Source organism: Lycorma delicatula, chromosome 6 (genome assembly GCF_047948215.1).
Source record: "Lycorma delicatula isolate Av1 chromosome 6, ASM4794821v1, whole genome shotgun sequence".
In the NCBI taxonomy this organism is placed as follows: domain Eukaryota; kingdom Metazoa; phylum Arthropoda; class Insecta; order Hemiptera; family Fulgoridae; genus Lycorma; species Lycorma delicatula.
Genome location: NC_134460.1, coordinates 121,657,324 through 121,680,907, shown reverse-complemented (window position 1 = coordinate 121,680,907; position 23,584 = coordinate 121,657,324). Strand labels below are relative to the sequence as shown.

General features: G+C 29.0%; 1 protein-coding gene across 3 annotated transcripts in view; it reads left to right on the top strand.

Moving 5' to 3' along the window:
* The window catches only part of LOC142326184 (putative 2-oxoadipate dehydrogenase complex component E1 homolog), a 59,169-nt gene that overhangs the window by 18,069 nt on the left and 17,516 nt on the right, over positions 1–23,584 (top strand). For all 3 annotated transcript variants that reach the window (XM_075368457.1, XM_075368458.1, XM_075368459.1), the window contains 8 exons: positions 4,033–4,137; positions 5,877–6,098; positions 8,348–8,505; positions 14,445–14,580; positions 14,682–14,813; positions 18,516–18,636; positions 21,568–21,707; positions 22,024–22,180. In XM_075368457.1, coding sequence (XP_075224572.1) covers positions 4,033–4,137; positions 5,877–6,098; positions 8,348–8,505; positions 14,445–14,580; positions 14,682–14,813; positions 18,516–18,636; positions 21,568–21,707; positions 22,024–22,180 — 1,171 coding nt within the window. The remainder of the gene's footprint in view (positions 1–4,032; positions 4,138–5,876; positions 6,099–8,347; positions 8,506–14,444; positions 14,581–14,681; positions 14,814–18,515; positions 18,637–21,567; positions 21,708–22,023; positions 22,181–23,584) is intronic.

Below are 23,584 nucleotides of genomic sequence, written 5' to 3'. Positions count from 1 at the left end.
AAAAGCATTTTACATAAAATCTAAGTTTACCTTATTTGAAATCTTAACTTTATATCTTAATGAAATCTTAAAATCTTTTAATTGAGTTATAATTCTAAAATATCTTCATTCTATATTTTATAAACTTATTTGATTTTCATCATTGTCCAGTAACACCATATTTCAATTGTCTCTAATCGTTTTCATTCTGGTTTCATTTTTAAGAATATCTTTCTAATTTCTATATCTACATTTACGTAGCAGGATTTTTTCTGCATGGTATGCTCTTCTTCAGTCTTTAATGTAAATTTTGTAATTTTACTGCACAATTACAAATAGAATTCTAGGGTCTTATATTTCTCATTTTAATTTTTAATTACCCATGAACTGTCTTTGTAACAAGTTTCATTAATTTTATTTTATTCATATACATTTTCAGGATGGATTTCTTTCCAAACGATGAATGTATGATATTCAGTATTTCTTTTTACTTACTTTTGGTTTTCATAAAAAGAAACCTGTAGGGGCTTATCTTAATTTCATTATTTTTTCTCCTTGTATTTTAACTTAACTTTTTAATTTTTTTTTCTATATCTTTTTAATGTAAAAAAATAATAATGAAGGAGGTAGGCTATATCACTGTTTGTTTTCTTTCTGAATTAGAGTTAGCCTTGGTTTGTCTTCTATTCTCATAACTGTTACCTGATTCTTTTTTAGAGTGTAAATTATTCTTCTTTCTCAGTTTTTCAATTTAAAAAAAAATATCAAATTTTTTATCTAGAATAGAATTATCTATTTAGTTATATTCTTCTTCAGTATGCCTTTTTAAATTAAAGGAAAGCCAAAGTGCTTTCCTTATGCCTATACATTTTTTGAAACAATTGATTTTCTCTAGCATCTGTCAACTTTCCCACTGAAATTTGTGTGTGTATAATATATATATATATATATATACACATGCTGTGTGATACTATATGGATAGTACTGAGAGTTTTGTTTGCTTCTTTTTTATTTGCTATAGCAACAATTATGAAATTTTGAAATCTTAGGTCACTTTTCCAGATTGTAAATTCTACATAATTATTTCTAAATCATATTTACTTCTCCCTACTGTACTTCTTCCTGCTATACCTACTATTCCAAAAAAAAATTAAAAAATAGTAATTTTTACATTGTATTTTATAGTTGTGTATATTAGTATATACATAAAACATAATTGCATGACTTTTTAATCACTTTTACTTGCTACATGAAAAAAAATTTCTTATAATGATGAAGTAGCCAACATATTAATGTTTGTTAGCTGGAAGGTAAAAATACAATAAAATTATTCTAAGGCAGCAGTTCCCAATCAGAACTCTATAGCTCTTTAAGGACTCTACATCCATTTTCCACAGTCTTAATGGCCACTTCAGGAAAATAAAAATTGAATGAAATTAAAGAATAAGAAACAAAAAGTAGAACCAAAATAAACAAAATAGAAAATACTTTTAAATGTATTGTCAAAGTTTTGGCAATATTTTACTTTTTTTTTTTTTGTCTTCAGTCATTTGACTGGTTTGATGCAGCACTCCAAGATTCCCTACATCCTAATCCCTAACAATTTGTTTTACATATTCCAAATGTGGCCTGCCTATACAATTTCTCCCTTCTATCTGTCCTTCCAATATTAAAGCGACTATTCCAGGATGCCTTAGTATGTGGCCTATAAGTCTGTCTCTTCTTTTAACTATATTTTTCCAAATGCTTCTTTCTTCATCTATTTGCCGCAATACCTCTTCATTTGTCACTTTATCCACCCATCTGATTTTTACACACATTAACATTCTCCTATAGCACCACAGTGCTATAGGAGAATGTTAATGTGTGTGTGTGTTTATATATGTGTGTGAGTGTGTATATGTATGTATGTGAGAGAGAGAGTGTGTATGTATGTATATGAGAGAGAGAGTGTGTATGTATGTATATGAGAGAGAGAGTGTGTATGTATGTATGTGTGTGTGTGTGTGTGTGTGAGTGTGTGAATATATATATATGTGTGTGTGTGTGTGTGTGAACAAACGAACATTTACATTTTTATTTATATAGATAATTTATATTTATGCATTGTTTAGACAGTTTCTAAGCAACTGTTATTTAATTTTTAATTCAGTTCTATTAGAATTTCTGATAGAATTACACGTATTGAATCTCTGCTGCTCGATTGAGATCATATAAACGCTACATCAAAAGATAACAACAAAGAAATAGAATAAGGAATAATAATAAAAGGTATTTCTATAAAAGTTAGATAACTTCAAAAAAATAAGAGTAAACATGGTTGAACCATAACAATAATGGTGGGGTGGGATTAAGTGAGGTGGGGTGGTGGGCCCCCATCTCAATTTTTTGTTAGTTTTGAAGATATTAAGATGAAGGATAAAACGAATTGCTTCGGTTATTATTAACTGATAATTGGTGAATGATTACGGATAACAAATTAAAACATGCCATATATCGGCCAATTTCATAAAGTCTGAATAAAAATTTACAAAATGACCTATCTATAAACTATATATAATATACATTATAAGAAGAAAGAAGAAAGGAAATGTTACCCATCTTTGATTCATCTCGTTTTTATAAATTATGAATACGATGTAAAAAGATATTCATGCTACCTATTAAGAGGTTACGAAGAAAATCATGGTTGGACTATCACTTTTTTGATATATTTATAAACTATCATTCAAAGTGTATTAAAATAAAAAATCAGTTAATGTTGATTATAAACGACTACTAACTATTTTTGTAATTTCTTGTACAAAATTATATTAAAACTATTATGATATTAGTGTTTTCAAAATCATTAAAATATACCTAATAAATTTTTATTTTTGCAAATTTTCAAATAGTTATTTTATAAATATTTTAATATTAAATGACTAATTAAATACAAAGTTATTTTAAGTCAGGGTTAAGTTACTTAACCCTGACAAGAAATGCTTCTTTCTTCATCTATTTGCCGCAATACCTCTTCATTTGTCACTTTATCCACCCATCTGATTTTTAACATTCTCCTATAGCACTACATTTCAAAAGCTTCTAATCTTTTCTTCTCAGATACTCCGATTGTCCAAGTTTCACTTACATATAAAGCGACACTCCAAACATACACTTTCAAAAATCTTTTCCTGACATTTAAATTAATTTTTGATGTAAACAAATTATATTTCTTACTGAAGGCTCGTTTAGCTTGTGCTATTCGGCATTTCATATTGCTCCTGCTTAAAAAGCAGGAGCTTTTAAGCAGGAGCAATTCCATCTTTAGTAATTCTACTTCCCAAATAACAAAATTCTTCTACCTCCATAATCTTTTCTCCTCCTATTTTCACATTCAGTGGTCCATCTTTGTTATTTCTACTACATTTCATTACTTTTGTTTTGTTCTTGTTTATTTTCATGCGATAGTTCTTGCGTAAGACTTCATCTATGCCGTTCATTGTTTCTTCTAAATCCTTTTTACTCTCGGCTAGAATTACTATATCATCAGTATCAATATTTTACATATTAGTGGTAATTGAGAATAAATTGAGATATGGTAAATTTCTAAGTTTAAAAAAAATAATTTCATTATGTGGGCATTGTGCAATTATTGTTTAAGATATCTCTTTACACTCGCTTACTACCTATTCCCTCCTAAACACCATTAATTTTTAAGACCTAGGGTAAGCATAAAGGGCTCTGCCACAGAAATTTATTCTAAAATGGGCTCTGGCATAGAAATTTATTCTAAAAACGGCTCTGGAAGTCAACAAAGATTGGAAACCACTGTTCTATGTCATTAATTTTTATCTAAGTCAACCAACCGTTTGTTGGTAATGTATGATTTTAAGGAGAAAAGGAACTGGTGAGTATCATTTCATAAGTCATGGATGAGGAAAGCTGTTAATAAAATAGCTTTTGTATAATTGGATGTTATTTTGTAATTTACTGAAGGTAATTATTTTACTGTAATGAATTGTTTAATATACTTTGTTACGTACACTATATTCTACACTTATTTTATTTTAGGCTGTGAATCCTGTTTCAATGGGTAAAACAAGGAGTAGACATTTAAGTTATAAGCAGGGTGGCTATGGCAACAAATATTGGGGAGAAGAAATTGTTAATATACAGGTATTTTTAAAAAATCATATTTTTAATTAACTTTAACTAATTAATAAAAATGTATAAAATATATAAATAACGCTTAGAAAACAAATTGGGGAGAGAGAGAGAGAGATAGAGAGTAAAAAAAACTACCTTCCATCAGCACACCAGGGTAGGAACTGCGGGAGCAACAGTGTTCTCTCTCCCTCGTATGCAGCTTCTTATGTACATATGCGCAGAACAGCCAAATACCACACTGCTGGAACTGTGAAGTGCACAGTTCCATATAAAGATCTTTGTATCTTTTTCATAAACTGGGGGATGGCTACTGACATTAAGTTTAATGATTATGTATTGTACAAGTATAAAAAAAGAATTAAAGAAAAAAGAATTCATATTAAATGTTATCGATAATATAAAGTGGAATAAGGGGTGCTGCAGTTCCACAGTGCCTCCACCGGGTTGGTCTAAAGTCTTCCCAAATCAGCTGATTTGGAAGTCGAGAGTTCCAGCGTTCAAGTCCTAGTAAAGCCAGTTATTTTTACACGGATTTGAATACTAGATCGTGGATCTAGTATTCTGGTGTTCTTTGGTGGTTGGGTTTCAATTAACCACACATCTCAGGAATGGTCGAACTGAGAATGTACAAGACTTCACTTCATTTACACTCATACATATCATCATCCTCATTCATCCTCTGAAGAATTATCTAAATGGTAGTTACCGGAGGTTAAACAGGAAAAAGAAAGAAGTTCCACAGTGCCTATACGTGAGCCGCCACTGCTAAGTGTAAAAAAAAACAAAAACATTATAAATGATAGACAAAAACAGCTTGTTTAGACAAATAAATCTTTACATATTATTAGATTTTATATTTTTTTAAGCTTTATATCAATTTATTATATTCCATTTAATTTCATGAAATGTTAAAATTACTAGGAAGAATGTTGATACCAGACCATAAGCAGAAAACAATGGCTGGTTCTCATGTATTTTTTGATTGATACTTCACACAAGTGGATGAGTTCTTAGAGTACATGGTTAAGGGAAATGAGACTGGTTAAAAAAAAAATACAAGCAACAAGAATTTTCAAGAGGACTGTCAAGCCCAATTTCAAACATGTTAGATGTCAATGGGGATTTTATTGAAAAATAGTTTTTTGTATTTTAATTGTAAAAAAAGGGCTTTTGAGTTTACTTTGACTTTTAAGTTTACTGCTACTTAGAAAATGACTTATTTAGTTGTCAATCTCTTAAACCTACAACGCACACTCAAGTAAAAATGCAGGAATATTTTTAAAAAGGGTGTTAAAGAAAATTAAGATAGAAGGAAACATTAAACAAAATGAAGTCTCATTTTTTCCCAGGTAAACAGAACGTCTTCCTAATAAGAGAGAAATGTATCTCTCTCTATAACAGAAACTTTATACATTGACATTTTACTATATTAAAATGAAATTTGAGAGCAATATAAAGCTGTATCAAATTAATTTAATGGACTGAACAGGGTTACACAAAATCAATATTTATCAACAGTAACAGAAAGAATAGAATTAAAAAATTTCTATTTAACTTTTAACAGAGTATGATTAAAAATTTGGGCATGGTTAAGTAAATGCAGTAAGTAGTTTTTTATGTTATATTATTTTAATAGAAAAAATAAAAACAATTTACTCTCAAATGTATTTTCTTAACAAACAGGGGAATTTAGACAATAGGAAAATATATTTTCATGAATTCTCTTTTAATATGTATAATTATTACAGGTGCATGGTGATGGTGCAGTTATGGGACAGGGTATAAATCAAGAATCAGTATTAATGAGTAATTTACCATTCTTTCAAGTAGGTGGTAGCATACATCTTATTGTTAACAATCAATTAGCATTTACTACACCTCCTGAGCATGGACGTGGTACACTTTATGCCTCTGACATCGCTAAAATTATTTCTGCTCCAGTGATACATGTTAATGGAGATTCACCTAAGGTAAATCTATTTCTTTTTATTCTCCAAGTACTTTATTATTATGGATAGTTTATTAAAGGTGCAGGTTTGGAATATTATGTGAAAAACTGGTTCAATAATGTTATTTTCAAAAAAAAAGTTGTCAGTTTTTAATAATTAAAAAATATGAGTAATTGTTATAAAAAGATTGTTCATTTCATTTTAGATTTTTTGCAGATTTATTAAAATATATTATTGTTGATTTTACACACAGATTATATCAACCAGTAGTGTTTCCCGTGAGGAAAAATGTGAAGTAATAAACGTTCTCTTTCAACAATGTGCAGTAAAGGAATGGTTTTTTCCCCAATTAGCTGGTTGCCTACTTTGACTTCTGGCTTTTATTGTAAAGGCAAATAATAATATGTGTACCAATGGATTAAGTTAATTTTACTCTGAAATGAATGGGTCAGTTTTACATATTTCTGTTGATTCAATACAAACTTAGTTTATAATAAGTGCTATACCACATGCTTATCTGTAGACATTGATATGTTGAGAGGATGAAACCAGCAGATATTATTTGTAGAATGGTGCAACAAATTTTTGTTTAATTGCACAAAGATCTATGAATGAGTAAGTTTTTAAATGGCCAGAATTCTTTCAATAATAAAGATTTATGTGTGATTTTCATATCTACATCAGTATCAGACACGCAGACCAAATAATTTATGCTCACTGTTGAGTTAAGATTAGTCAAACTGCAAACTGAATATAATTCTATAATCAATTGCAGTTTGATTTGTTTATAATTAGCGTTGTATTATGGTTAATTTATTTTGATTAATAGATACATTATTATTTTCTTAATAGTTTTGTTTTTAATATTATCAACTGTGCTTTTCCTGATTTTTCCAAAGGTACTAAGTGTATATGGATCATAGTCATTAAGTTAAACTATTAACTATTTTTATTTAATTTTTTTTTTTACAATTGCAATGTTTTTTTTATAATTGCAATTCACTATTAGGCAAGAAAAATCATTAGAATTGTTACTCATTCTTGTGATGATGACAAAAAATGAATGTAATTCATTCTATTTAATTACTTCAATTAAATGAAATTTCATAGAATTTGGAAAATCCACCCTGCATATTAAATTATTATTATAGGGTATTCTTGAAATTAATGTATATTTTATTTTAATGTTTTGTTAGCAAACATGCTAGCAAAATTGATTGAACAACTTGTTACCACATATATGCCAAATTTAATATTGGCAGCCGAACACGGTATAGCAACTGAGATCTGAGTTGGCGCACAGTATACGGACGCGCTGATACAAGCATCACTACTGCCGCGCAGATGACAGCGGTGCGGCCTCATCACTCTCAGGCTCCAATAAAAGAGCGTGCACGAGAGTGAATTTTCAATTCATCGTCGACCACTATCTAGAGGAGAAGAAGAAAAAGAAAGAGAAAAACAAAAAGAAGAAGAAGTTCTTTGGCCGGCTCAATGTGGGACCTCCCGGCGGATGCCCAACATCCCAGCTTCCGGAGCCAACAGCTTTTCTCAGAGCTAACGCAAAAAACAGGCCTTTTCAGGGCCACCAAAAGGTTATGAATTATAAACTAATAACTAAGGTTATTCGTCGAAGCCATTCGGGGATAAACTCTTGTATGTTCAATCTCTATCCTCACTTTTATATCAGTTTTCTGCATTTTGCAAGTTTTTCCAAGTTGTCTCTCCTTTAATTTTTGCTGTTATTTGTCCTTCTCTTCTTTTAATGTACCTTACTTTCCCCCCTTTGAATTTTGTATAATTATATATATTTCCTTCTATTCCTTACTTTTCATTTAACGATCATTTCTGATATTCCATTCAGCTTCCTTTTAAATTTTCTCAGTTATTTAATGCAATCATTTTTCTTTATTCTTAATATTCTATTTCTCTATTTATGACATAGTCCACTCATTTAATGTTCAATCAATTTCCTCCATGTACACATCTTGAATGCTTCTATCCTTTGCTAATCATTTCTCAAAAATTTTCTTGGTTCATTGCAATATGAACAATGAAATGTTATCCAAAGAAAACAGTTTAAAACTAATCTTTTTCTGGTTTAGTTTTTTCTTGGTTTTATTTTCATTTATCTTTAGCCCACATTCCTCTTTCATTTCATATAAACTTTGAAGAATAATTTAAAAGTATAAAGATTGTTTTATTATGCTGATCTATAAAGTAAACCATTTATTTCTTGCTGTATTAATTTGTGATTTTTTTATTTTCAGGATGTTGCCAAAGCTACTAGACTTGCAATAAAATATCAAAGGAATTTTCGCAAGGATATTTTTATTGATATGAATTGTTATAGATTTTGGGGTCATAATGAATTGGATGATCCTAATTTTACTAATCCAATAATCTATAAAGTTATCAAAAATAGGAAGTATGTAATAATACAGTTATTTTATTTAAAACTATACAGTTTTGAAATTTTAATACCATGCAAATTTTATAAATGAAAGTGTTGTAATAGCATACTGGTTACTGAGAGCAGATACTGATTTTACCCGATAGGCAATTCAGCTATTAAGCTTGTTGACAGCCATTTGATTGGAAAGGGTCCTTGAGTTAGTCCAAAGGCATCCTCCTACCATCTCCCAAGGATATATTGAATTTTCATATTCTCCTGATATCTTAAACATGAAGAATACAATATGTTCAGAACTTTACCCATAGAACTGATAATTAGGAAAATGGTGATAAAAGATGCCGGTTGGTAGGTGACAAAAGATGGCTTACCAATCAGAATAGTTCAGGGTAGTTACTACTGTCTTTTCCAGGATCTTTTAATAACATCCAGATGTTCTTGTGATCATTAGTCACTGAAAATATTTTGAAATAAAAGTAATTAAAACTTTTATTTGTAAAACTGGTTTAGTATGGTGTCTTGAAATCTTGTTTAAACAATTTTTATCACTTAATGAAAACTGTAATTTAAATTTGGTAAAAGTATTATTTTATTTAATAGATTATTTATTTCTCTTTCAGTAATAAAACTTAATTATTTCTTTTTTGACTCATTTATGCTTTTTTACATATTTAATCTCTTAAACGAATTATATTTTGTGTATATATTTTTACTTTTTTTTTCTGCTCAATTACTTGACTAACTTGATCTCTTTCTTCATTCCTTTCTATTTTTATCCTAATAACTACAGCACATTTGTTAAATCTAAAAATCAATTATCTATTTAAAATCTTTTTGATTTCCTGTACATGTTTTACCCTCTACCACAAATTAACTGAACATGGATGGCATTAATTTTGGCATAACATGGCTAATCAATTTTGTCCATTTTATAATATTCTAATACAGATTTTTCAGTACTTTAGTTTGTTTTAAAACCTCCTAATTTTTTAACTTGATCAACTTTTTCTTAATAATTAGTTCAAAAACTATAATTCTTTTCTTTTATGGATTTTTTATGTCCATATTTTGATATAAAGAGTTTATACTCCATATAAATATTTTAAAATTTTACTTAATCAAACTTTTTTCTACAAACCAAAATAATATTTAAAAAAATATGTGTTCATCATAATAACTGTGTTTTTTATACATATTAACAATGTAATCAAAATACATGTTGGGTTTGAATTTGTCTATTCATTTATTACATCAGGAATATATGATTGTTTATTTAATAATGTTCAAGTATTTTAAGGGTGGTATTTTTATTATGCATATATTATGGAATAATGTCTTAGTTGTTATCTGATCAACATTAAAAATAACCTAATTATCCAATTTACATAAGATAAAGGACTACATCTTAATACACTTGAATATTATGAAATTCACAATCACATAACACTGATATATTAAATGAACTGACAAAACTCAAACTTATTACATGTCTTGATATTATTCTAACTCAATAAGACCACAACCAATGTTCTGGGTGTCCTCCCTCACAGTGAAAACAACAGCAAAAATGTCTCTGACATAGCTAAAAGAATGACTGTTTTACATTTAATAAAATGTAAAAAGGTTTTGGTGTAAATTTGATTCTGTTTATCTTTAAAAGTTAATAATTTTATATAATTTTCACAGTTAATTATTATGGAAAAATTTCTAATTTATGAATATTTTTTGATGATCTTCAATGAATGAAAACTCTCATAGTAATAAATTAATGTAAAATATGTATCAAAGTTTATTAGAAAATACATTATTTTTATTTTTATAAAAATATACATAAAAATAAAACTTATTCTTTATAATTACAAATTTTTTTATGTACAATTTTGTTTTAATCTGGACAACAAATATAATTTTCTTTAATATCCAATTGATTTTATGTGGAACACAGTTCATCATTATCAAAACTATAATACGCTCATACATCAATGTTTGGAATGTTATAACAGGATATTAATGATTACAGCTTGATTACAAATTATGACCAGGTTCAAATCCTGGTCAGGCTTCCACATGCTACAAAATTATTTCAACAATACCTAGCGGTAGTCCTGGAGGCTAAAAATACAAAAAAAAACTATTGTTTGTAGATGATGTAGGGAGCTACTTCAAACTCATTTAATCTATATTTACTCTTATCTTGATGTGAACCAACTTTACAATTAACAAAGTTAAGTGCACATATGAATATATGAGCTTGGTTATACAAGACCCCGGCACTTGCTGCAAGTCCATTATACTTTTCTTTTCTATAACAATGTACTCTTTCAATATCCATATGTTATTATTTTTAGTAATATAAAAAAAATAAAACTAAATTTAAAAAATTTAGACTCAAGAAATGAATAATTTCTTTACAGTTTATTATCTACTATTTGCAAGTAAGAAAGTTTATGCCACATTTATGTTACTCTGATATATTTTATTTATATAATTACAATATTTTAAAAATCAGTTAACAAAAGCATTTATTTTACAAGTTATTTTTATAAAAACAATTAACGTATTAGTATAAAACCAATTTGTGTTATGACTGATGCATATAAACAATGATAACACCTAAAGCCAATGACTTATACATGAATTATTATATAGTCATTCATATCTTATTAATTATATTTAGTCTATCCATTTGCATCTGAACAAATTGATTTAGTTTCAGTTTTAGCATATCCTGTAACACTATTTGGGTAGTGTTACACAGTCATACAATGAATATTAAAATGTACTCTCTCTTTTTGTTTTTTTTTTTTTTTTTTTTTGTCTTCAGTCATTTGACTGGTTTGATGCAGCTCTCCAAGATTCCCTATCTAGTGCTAGTCGTTTCATTTCAGTATACCCTCTACATCCTACATCCCTAACAATTTGTTTTACATATTCCAAACGTGGCCTGCCTACACAATTTTTCCCTTCTACCTGTCCTTCCAAAATTAAAGCGACTATTCCAGGATGCCTTGGTATGTGGCCTATAAGTCTGTCTCTTCTTTTAACTATATTTTTCCAAATGCTTCTTTCTTCATCTATTTGCCGCAATACCTCCTCATTTGTCACTTTATCCACCCATCTGATTTTTAACATTCTCCTATAGCACCACATTTCAAAAGCTTCTAACCTTTTCTTCTCAGATACTCCGATTGTCCAAGTTTCACTTCCATATAAAGCGACACTCCAAACATACACTTTCAAAAATCTTTTCCTGACATTTAAATTAATTTTTGATGTAAACAACTTATATTTCTTACTGAAGGCTCGTTTAGCTTGTGCTATTCGGCACTATATCGCTCCTGCTTTGTCCATCTTTAGTAATTCTACTTCCCAAATAACAAAATTCTTCTACCTCCATAATCTTTTCTCCTCCTATTTTCACATTCGGTGGTCCATCTTTGTTATTTCTACTACATTTCATTACTTTTGTTTTGTTCTTGTTTATTTTCATGCGATAGCTCTTGCGTAGGACTTCATCTATGCCGTTCATTGTTTCTTCTAAATCCTTTTTATTCTCGGCTAGAATTACTATATCATCAGCAAATCGTAGCATCTTTATCTTTTCACCTTGTACTGTTACTCCGAATCTAAATTGTTCTTTAACATCATTAACTGCTAGTTCCATGTAAAGATTAAAAAGTAACATAGACAGGGAACACCCTTGTCGGACTCCCTTTCTTATTATGGCTTCTTTCTTATGTTCTTCAATTGCTACTGTTGCTGTTTGGTTCCTGTACATGTTAGCAATTGTTTTTCTATCTCTGTATTTGAACCCTAATTTTTTTAAAACGCTGAACATTTTATTCCAGTCTACGTTATCGAATGCCTTTTCTAGGTCTACGCTAAGTATGTTGGTTTGTTTTTCTTTAATCTCCCTTCTACTATTAATCTGAGGCCTAAAATTGCTTCCCATGTCCCTATACTTTTCCTGAAACCAAATTGGTCTTCTCCTAACACTTCCTCCACTCTTCTCTCAATTATTCTGTATAGAATTCTAGTTAAGATTTTTGATGCATGACTAGTTAAACTAATTGTTCTGTATTCTTCACATTTATCTGCCCCTGCTTTCTTTGGTATCATTACTATAACACTTTTTTTGAAGTCTGACGGAAATTCCCCTTTTTCATAAATATTACACACCAGTTTGTATAATCTATCAATCGCTTCCTCACCTGCACTGCGCAGTAATTCTACAGGTATTCCGTCTATTCCAGGATCCTTTCTGCCATTTAAATCTTTTAATGTTCTCTTAAATTCAGATCTCAGTATTGTTTCTCCCATTTCATCCTCCTCAACTTCCTCTTCTTCCTCTATAAAACCATTTTCTAATTCATTTCCTCCATATAACTCTTCAATATATTCTACCCATCTATCGACTTTACCTTTCGTATTATATATAGGTGTACCATCTTTGTTTAACACATTATTAGATTTTAATTTATGTACCCCAAAATTTTCCTTAACTTTCCTGTATGCTCCGTCTATTTTACCAATGCTCATTTCTCTTTCCACTTCTGAACACTTTTCTTTAATCCACTCTTCTTTCGTCAGTTTGCACTTCCTGTTTATAGCATTTCTTAATTGCCGATAGTTCCTTTTACTTTCTTCATCACTAGCATTCTTATATTTTCTATGTTCATCCATCAGCTGCAATATATCGTCTGAAACCCAAGGTTTTCTACCAGTTCTCTTTATTCTGCCTAAGTTTGCTTCTGCTGATTTAAGAATTTCCTTTTTAACATTCTCCCATTCTTCTTCTACATTTTCTACCTTATCTTTTTTACTCAGACCCCTTGCGATGTCCTCCTCAAAAATCTTCTTTACCTCTTCTTCCTCAAGCTTCTCTAAATTCCACCGATTCATCTGACACCTTTTCTTCAGGTTTTTAAACCCCAATCTACATTTCATTATCACCAAATTATGGTCGCTATCAATGTCTGCTCCAGGGTAAGTTTTGCAGTCCACGAGTTGATTTCTAAATCTTTGCTTAACCATGATATAATCTATCTGATACCTTGCAGTATCGCCTGGCTTTTTCCAAGTGTATATTCTTCTATTATGATTTTTAAATTGGGTGTTGGCAATTACTAAATTATACTTCGTGCAAAACTCTATAAGTCGGTCCTCTTTTTGTGGTTTTTGTAAATTATTTTTTGTAGTTTACGTATATTTTAAAGTGTATTTAGAGTTTCTCAGGTTTTTGTTCTATTATTATGTATCATTAATGATAGATTTATTTTTGACTTGTGGCAGAGTTTAAATCTGTAGTTACAGTAAACAATTTTAAAGTTAATTTTGTGAAATATCAGTAATAATTATGATTTCATAGTGAAAGAAGCTGCAAATACAGTTTAATTAATAGATAAAAAGCAAATAATAGGCATCCAAATATGTGAAGAACAATGAACCACTGATTAACGTTGAACGTAATTTCAATAATAACACTACATCTATATATTCAGTATGATATTGGGCAAGACCCACTGCGAAACTGCTCTACAGTTTCGCAGTAGGTCATATCTAAGCTATCATATTTAATATCATATCTAAGCTAAAGTATTAGCTTAGTATTTCATATCTAAGCTAAATAGGCTTAGATGTGATTATCTACTGCTCGATATTAATCTTCATCTTCTTATAATACAACCTTTTCCTAGATCATCTATTTTACTAACTTTTGGAACACAAAAAGGACTGAAATAAAGATTGAGAACTATCTCAATCTCTCTCTTGATAGTTCTCAAGAGAGAACTATCTCAAAAGCTACATTTACCTCTGTGCCAAATATTAATACAGTTCCCATAAATTACCAAATTTAAAGATGAATTTTGACACGTCATTGTACATATGTGTTTTCAAATAAGTACCCATTTATTAAAACATTTTTTTTAAATTTTTACTATTTAAAATTTCAGAACTGTTCCTGATAAATATGCTGAAACATTACTTAAAGAAGGAAAAATATCCGAAGAAGAAATCAAACAAATTGTATCTGAACATACATCATGGCTTAATAGCCAATTGAAGAAAGTTGATTCTTATCAGCCAGAAGTAAGATTATTGTTATAATTACATTTATGATATAAAATTAATAATAAATTATTAATAAATAACTATTAATTATATAATTATTACATTTAATTTTTTTTCAGGAAGAATATTTAAAGAGACAGTGGACTGGTTATTCTCAAGCACCAAATGCAATAACAACATGGAATACTGGTGTACAAATTGATCTTTTACAACATATTGGACATAAATCAGTTTCTGTACCTGAAAATTTTGTGAGTGAAAGCATTACTTAGTACTATTAATATTTATAAAACAATTATAATTTTAAAGGAACTGTACATTTAAAAAAAAAATTAACAATACTGGTAATAATATTGCTGAACTTTGATGGCCCTTGTATATAAATCTAAACATTTAACTCTTGTTGATAAAGTTGAAAATTATTTATCAAAAGAAAAACAATTTAAAATATTCTATTATGATTTATTGAAACAGCAAAATATTATAAAGTTTACTGTTAATTCAATTCTGTCATCTAATTATTCCTTATCATAAATGCTACATAGCATAAACAAGGTTGGTTGGTAGGTGACCTAAAAATGAGTCACAAATATCCCCTGAAATTAGTATAACCGTTCTCGAGACAAAAAGAATCCCATACCAGGCTTATGCGTGATATGAAATGGTTTCTCATTGCCTTCTTTATTTGCCAAATTCACTGTTGCACTGTTACATCAGCATGTCAAGCCCATTGAAATATAGCAAATATTCAGATTTACAATAAATGAGATCATCATAGGACAGGCTGTTTATTATAAATAAAAATATTACTCTCAGGTAAAGCAATTCTGGCTAATGTCTCGAATATCTCAAGTACTTTACAAGCAGCATACTAATAAGAAACACTGAGACAGATAGTGTAAAATGACACATTAAAGTAATCCTTTTATTAAGAAATAATTCATTGTATATGTTGCCCATAATTTTTAAAGCAACTCTGTCTTAATTTAATATTATATGAAGTTAAAAATATCTCAAATTACCATATTTTGAGCTATTAAAAAAAAATTTAAAGTAAACATTTATCCTCTATATTTTGGTGAAGGTTGAAAACAAGTACCACCTTGGTAATGCCTGATTTAGAAAAAGAATGGTTGTTAACTGTAAGCAATAAACATTTTAATTCCGTGTTCAACTTAAAAGAGGTTCCATCATTTAGTTTAGTCAATAACTAATAGTTTATTGGCAAACACTTAATAATAATTTACAGAATTTGTTTAAAATGATGCACACATCCATCCACTTCCACGCACTTGTCAACACGTTTGACCATGTTTCTGGCTACTCTTTTTAGCTGTACCCTGTCTATTTCGTGGATGGTGTTGTTAATGTTTATCTTCAATTTGTACAGGGTGTGTATTACTCCTATAAACAATTTCTTTTAAGTAACCCCACAGAAAGAAGTCTGAACTAGTAAGATCAGGGGATCTTGTTGGCCACAATTCTTTAACAATGATTCTTTCAAGTGCAGCAAAAAATCAAAAACATCCTGTAGAATCTCCATAGTAGAGTGAGCTGTATGGCAAATGGCGCTGTCCTGTTGCAACCAGCAGTCATGCTCATCTTCTTGCAGTAAGGCTATGAACTGATAGGTAATTTCTTGGCAGAATCCACAGTTTTATAAAAAAAACAAGGGTTCTATCATTTTTTGCCTTTAAACCACACACCGTATGCCTATTCTTGTGGGTGTAGGGGAGATTCAAAGGAAATGTGCAGGTTTTCAGTATCCCAGGTCCAGTAGTTCTGACTATTAACATATCCACCAAGGTGAAACCAAGCATCATCTGTGAAAATCACTTGATCTAAAATGCCATTGTTGCCTTTAATGAAGTTCTTGAACCATTAACTGTAGTGAACCTTTTAGCATAATCAACATTAGTTAGCTTATGGAAAACCTGCATTCGATACAGATAACATTTCAGCATTCACCTCACTGCAATTTGGGCTAAACCTAGTGAAATGTTATTTTCCTGGTTTAGTGTCCACAAAGATTTATGAGAAGATCTTGTAACTGACACTGTCATGTCCTGAATGATCTGCATTGCTAAAATTGACCTGTATCGGGTAGTTTCTGGTCTAACACTAACCTGTATCACGAAATATTTTAACTAACGTCTGAATAAGACTTTTCACATACTTCCTTTTCAGATTTCTCCCTGAACTTTTGCAGACACACATGAAATTTTGTATAAATAAGTTTACATCATGAATACACATTCTTCGACAGTTAACTGCATTTTATCAAACAATGCACGATTATACAACCTTATCCAAAAGCCAATGCTTGACACAGACTGACAATATCCAAATAAACAGGCAATAAACAATCCTCCCCCCTCCAGCTCAAGTTGTGTCAATATCTTCCACGCTATTTTATCCATCTCACCTCAATATATATATATTTTTTTAAATATGCATTTAATATAAACTACAGAGTGGTGGAGCCTCTTTTAAGTTGCTCATTCTGTAAATAATAACCAGTGGCAGCTCGTAGCTAAAATTAGTGGGGTGCTGCTCCAGAAAGGTTTTTCTGGGCCTTTTCAAGACCATGGTTAAAGTTATCTGTAAAATAAAAGAACTGAAAAAAAACCAAATAGAATAGCTGGAAGCATGACAATAATCTAATTCTACACTTTAATCACATTCAAAAATATGGTACACAGTTTTTAAGCACATTCTGTAATCGGTTTAACTGAATAAATAAAATGTCAATACAGATAATATTTCTAGTATTATTAGATAATAACTTAATAAAATGTCCGCTTAAAATCACTGTAGTCCAAAAGTGCTTAATTCAATTTTCTATGTACTCAGAAACAAATACATAATTAGTTTTTACTAATACCTTCTCTTTCGCCCTTCCAGCATGTTTTTGGACAGATTTGGCAATCAAAAAGCCCTTGCTTTCTGCCATCTTCTAATCACTACTGAAAAAACAACAAAACTACTTCCATATTCCTTCCACCGACTAAACTAGAAAATAGAACGAACAAGTAATATTCCATACACATGCAGAGTAAAAAAAAGTACTTTCCACCAGCATGCTAGGGTAGGCACTGGAGCAACAGTTCTCTCTCTCCCTTGTAGCCTCGCGTGCACCTTCCTATGTGTGCATGCGCATAACAGCCAAACACCACGCCGCTCCATACAAAGATTTTTGTAACTTTTACATAAACTGGGGGATGGCTACTGACATTAAGCTTTAGAAAGAATTATATATTGTACAAGTATAAAGAAAGAATTAAAGATAAAAAGGACTCGTTATATTAAATGTTTTCGATAATATAAAGAGAAAATAGTGATAGGGGGTGCTGCAGTTTCACAGTGCCTGCATGTGAGCCACCACAGTTAATAACATACATATTTTGGGGGGGTATATTAGCCCCTAAATTATTCACAAGTTTTGAAACTGCTAACACATTTACAATACCTCAGTCAGAAAATAACAAGACAAACTCAAATTGATAAAATTATTTAAACAAGAAAAATAGAAAGCAGGCACACATGTAGAAAAATTTTACAACCATTTTTGGATTTGTCTTTTGATTTATAATACCTTTAAAGATGCAAAGATCTGTGGGGATCGTTTTTTTAAATTACTAATATCTTCTTTGTACACTATAATTAGTGGAAAAGTAAAGAAGTGTGGTTATCAGTTTTCATATAATATTAAGTGAAATATACTTTCTCATATAACAAATGATAAGATGTATGTTTTAATCAGTATTTCAAGATGAATGTTAATGATGTTAATGAATTAATGATTGTCTTGTGTCTTGTGTCTTAATGATGTCTTGTTAATGATTTAATGCATAAGAACTGTTGATTTTTCAACTACTAGACTCACCTCCATGAGAGTCATTATAAAAATAATTCTAATCAGAGTAATTAAAACATTCTTATTTAAATTTCAGAATCTCCATCCAACAATTTTAAAGTCTCATATACAATCCAGACAGAAGAAGTTATCTGAAAATCTTAGCTTAGACTGGTCAACATGTGAAGCTCTTGCTTTTGGATCCTTATTATTACAAGGTAAATAAACAGACCAACAAATATATAAATGTTTTCCTAATATTATCCATACCTTGCTATAATTATTATGAATTTTTTTTAAAACAAGATACAGAGTTATTTTTTAAAAATCTGGATATAAACAACACACAGAATTTATAGAAATTAATGAAAAAATGAACACTTTTTTTATGAATTTATTTTTATTTTATTAAAAAGTTTTCAACATTTAAATTTAGATAATATATTTGTTTTTTTAAATCCTCATTAATAGAGCAGTGGTGCCCTACTAATATTTCGTACATTTTTTATATATTACGATTAGTAGATGATTTTTTTAACCATCTCAAACTTTATAATTTAATTTTTTTTATTTTTATAAACTAATGATTAATTATTTATTTATTTATTTGGATTTTTGGTATTATTCTGATAAAAGTTTGAAATATAATAAAAACTATGCTCAGGATTTAAAATTTATAATGAGGGCTTTAAAACTAGGATGAATTAGCATTCAGCCATCAGCAAAGTAAAACTATGAGCAAAATTAATTCAATGCAAAATATAAAGCAAAAAAAAAGTTTCATTTTATATTAATATAATATTTAGTATTTTATTTTTATTTATTTACTCAAAATTACAAATAAAAATAATAAAAACCGTATTGTAGGAAAAATAGGTGCTTTTCTTAAAAAAGGCTGAGCCTGAATTCAGATGGTTGTTTAGTATCTGGAGATATAACGATTAATTTGGCGTACATTTGAATTGTAAATAACTGGTTGTTACAAAATCATTTATTTATAATGTACTACTCTAATCCAGAGAGAGTGTGATCTCCCAAAGAATTGTGGGTAGGATGGATACCTACTGTCCTTGACTCTTTTGATTGGGGTTATTGGTCTTGTCCTTAGCCCCTATGTCTTTCTCACTATCTACCCTTTTTTAATGCGTATATTTTCTTCCTTATCATAAGGATCCTATAAATTTTGTCCACTGGTGCTTTGCTGAGGTTATGTGGACTTATTTTAGTTAATGTGTACTTAGTCTGTTGGAGAAGTGGTTACGCCTGTATCTATCCAGGGACTCAGTTTCCTTTCTGCCCAAACAACCCAATCTAAGGCTGAAGTGTTTATCAGATAAAGCCAGGTCTACTAATCCCTCCTAATGCATGTATCAAATCTGCTTTTCAATTGAATTTTGTTTTGACATCAGAACAAGGTAAAGGGTTAAACGTTAAAGAAAATTTTTAAGTTTTTCAACAAAATATATAAGTTAAAAACACAGTGAAATAATAAAGTGAACAAACAATATTAATGTTTTTAATTTAGCTGAATAAATTTCAAAAAAACATGTTAAAAAAATTAATTTTTAAATTAATTTATGACTGATATTTTATGATAAAACATGCTTTGCAAGTTTTGGAATTTCACCAAAAAAATTAAATAAAATTTTGAAAAAATGAAAATGTACAAGAAAGCAAACAGCTTAGTTCATTCTGGAATCATTTTTATTTATTTTATATAATAATGATTTGCTATCAGGTAACTATGATTGTTTCATTTATTCAAGACATATCTATACTAAGTTGGAGTAGCTTAGAAGGGGCTTTATAAGCAGCACTTTATAATGCATACTTATTAGCAGTAATTGAGTAGTCTTGACCTTGTTTATATAAAAAAAAAAATAATAATAAAAATAAACTTCTAAATTTTAGGTTTGGTAACAAACTGTTGCATTAGAAAAGAACATTGTTATCAGAATAAGTAACATAAGAAACATTATCAATTTTTAGGAATGTTGTAAACACATAAAAATCCTTATTTGTTTTATATAAATATACTATATTTACGGTTTATATATCCATACTTCTTATATGGAATATAAGTATGGATTCACACAGCAATAATGTATGAACCACATAATAAAAAAATAGGCTGAGTTAATCATGCTCTCTTAATCTATTACTTAAAGTATAAGAAATGATGCTGGGAAGTACTTTAGACACAAATAAATTCTTACAGACTGCAAGACTTAAGATCAAATGGTCAACTGAATTTTTCCTGTAGTCTATAGTCACAATGTGAGTACACAATTTTAAAATGAATAAAATGTTAATGTTGCTGCTGACTATAGAGTTTGATCAGTGATAAGGTTTTTGGACTTTCAAAACATGATACCATTGAAATTGTGGTATAAAGTGATGAATGAAAGATATATATGAAAATGTTTCAGAATTGTAGAATGAATTTGTATGATTGAGAACATTCTAGGTTAACTCTTTACCGTCACTTGTAACTTGAAGAAGTATAATGATGTCAAATTTTTAACAAATTTAGAAACCACCTTCTTGGAAATGGCATTAATTTTTACAGTTCCAAAAATTATTGATTTTTGCAAAATCTGTTTACATGTAAGCTGAGAGCCAAAGTCTTTTGGAATCAATTTAATATTTTGTTGATTATTCTCATATCATAAGAAACAATGATTACTAAACATGCATGCAGTGAAATAATCTGGTAATTACATTGTGTCATCAAACATTGGCAACAGGGGGATTGACAAAGAGTTGTCAACATATTTTATCAAATTTATTCATTATGTTGGTATAAAGTAAACATTCTTATTGATGGAATAGTGTTATAGGATAATACAGAATATTGTTAAGGATGTATGGGAAGCTGGTTTGAGGTGGAGTGGTAGCATCTCAGCCTTTCATCCAGACGGTCATGAGCTTGAATCTGGTCAGGTTTGGGATTTTTTTATATAGTACAAAATCCTTATTTTCTATTGCTACACAGAAGGTTTAATGTTATGAGGCGAGTTCATCAAAAAATGGAATTGTTCCTGCAGGATAGTAAGTCTGTCACATTTCATTATAATTCAGTAACACTGTACTAATTTTTAATATAATTTTGTAATTTTTAAATAATTGAATAACACACTTGTTTTTAGGTTTTAATATTAGAATCAGTGGACAAGATGTTGGTAGAGGAACATTTTCTCATAGACATGCTATGTTAGTTGATCAAGATACTGGTGAAGTTTATATTCCATTGAACAATATGAGTGAGGAGCAAGAGAAAAAACTGGAAGTTAGTGAGTAAAAATAGTTTTATTTTTAAAAATAATTACTACATATATACTTTTTCTAAAGTTGGGCTTGTGGCTTAACATGTCCTAATTAATGGAGGCTTGTGTTTTTTAACTTACAAATAGAACATTATATTTTTTAATTTGATTAAAATAAAAATTTCAGGAATAGATTATATTAATTGATTGTTTTTTTCTTTCAACTTATATTTGATGAGGCTATTCTATTACATTAATTAATTTTTAAATGTTAATTTTCAGTATTTATTGATAAAATTTTTGCAAATACATAATATAATACTTCTTATATGATTCTAGATAGCAAATAGTTTCTTATCAGAAGAAGCTGTACTAGGATTTGAATATGGAATGAGCATTGAAAATCCTAAAAATCTTGTAATATGGGAAGCACAATTTGGTGATTTTTTTAATGGAGCACAGATACAAATTGATACATTTATCACATCTGGTGAAAGTAAGTATACGAATTATATTATTAAAAAAAATAAATAACAATATTCAGAAAAGGTATGTTAAAAAATAGATGAAATGTTGTAAATACATCATTTATAAGAGAAAAGTTATACAAAATAATCAACAAAAGATACGTTAGTAAACATAACAACAAAAATAATTACAAATAGTATTAATTTTTGAGACTTACACTGTTACTATAACTTTTTATTTTTTGGATTAGGCTTTTCATTTAACTCATGGACGGTGGAGACAAAGTAAAATCTTATTTTAACAGATAAATAATTTTTACTTTCTTGTATGAACTAAAGGAAATATTGTGATCACAAAAAATTTTGGTTTTCAAATTTCAACAGAAATATGCATTTTGACCATCCCTGAATCCATTTTGACTAGTTTCAGTGGGACGTCTGTATGTAAGTACATACATATCTACCTTGCATAACTCAAAAACGATTAGCTGTAGGATGTAGAACTTTTGGATTTAGGACTGTTATAACTTCTAGTTGTGCACCTCCTCTTGTGATTGCAATGGACTAAACAAAAAGTCCAAAATCCAAAACAAACTGGATTTTGGACTTTTTCTTAACTGCACTAATAAGCCTTCATTCAGAGCTGTTCAACGATCTATCATAAATTGTACTTATTTTCAGTGGTTCCATAGTTATAAACAAATAAAATTTTAATTAATGAAATATTTGAATTTTACAAGGGCACATCGGTTTGAACCAGACTTCATCTCCTTTTTTTTTTTTTTTTTTACTTTTTTCTATTTAATTTAAATATATTGATTTATTAATAATTATTCACCTGTGATTGAAAAAAAAACTTTCTACAATAAATAATAATTCAATAATAACATTAAAAAATATATATATGAAAAAATATCAGACATTATTAATGAAACAAAATTTTATGAACTTTTCATTAAAAAAAAATGTGTATATGTAATTTAATAGGCGTTCCTAATTTTTCCTCTGGTAAAGTTTAGTATGTGTTATACATAAATAAATTTAAAATATTTTAAACTCCATTAAACTAAAACATCTAATAGTGAATATTGAGATAAGAGGTATCTTACCTTAATTTAAGTCATGATTGAAATACAACACAAAAAACAACCACATCATAAGACCTTGAACATTATGAAATATAATAATGCACAACAATGATAGAACAAATGAACAGGCACAATTCAAATCCAATAATTTTTGATAATGATCTAAGTACAGTATGTCAAATATAAAAAACCAGCAGCAATAACAACATCATTATGAGAAAAGCAGGATCAGTTATTTGTACAGGTCAGAAATATGACTGAAAACATTTTGAAGCAATTTAAAAAAATCTTTTGTTACAAAATTTGGTTTGATGTATCATTTTTAAATTAATAGTGTTTACCATA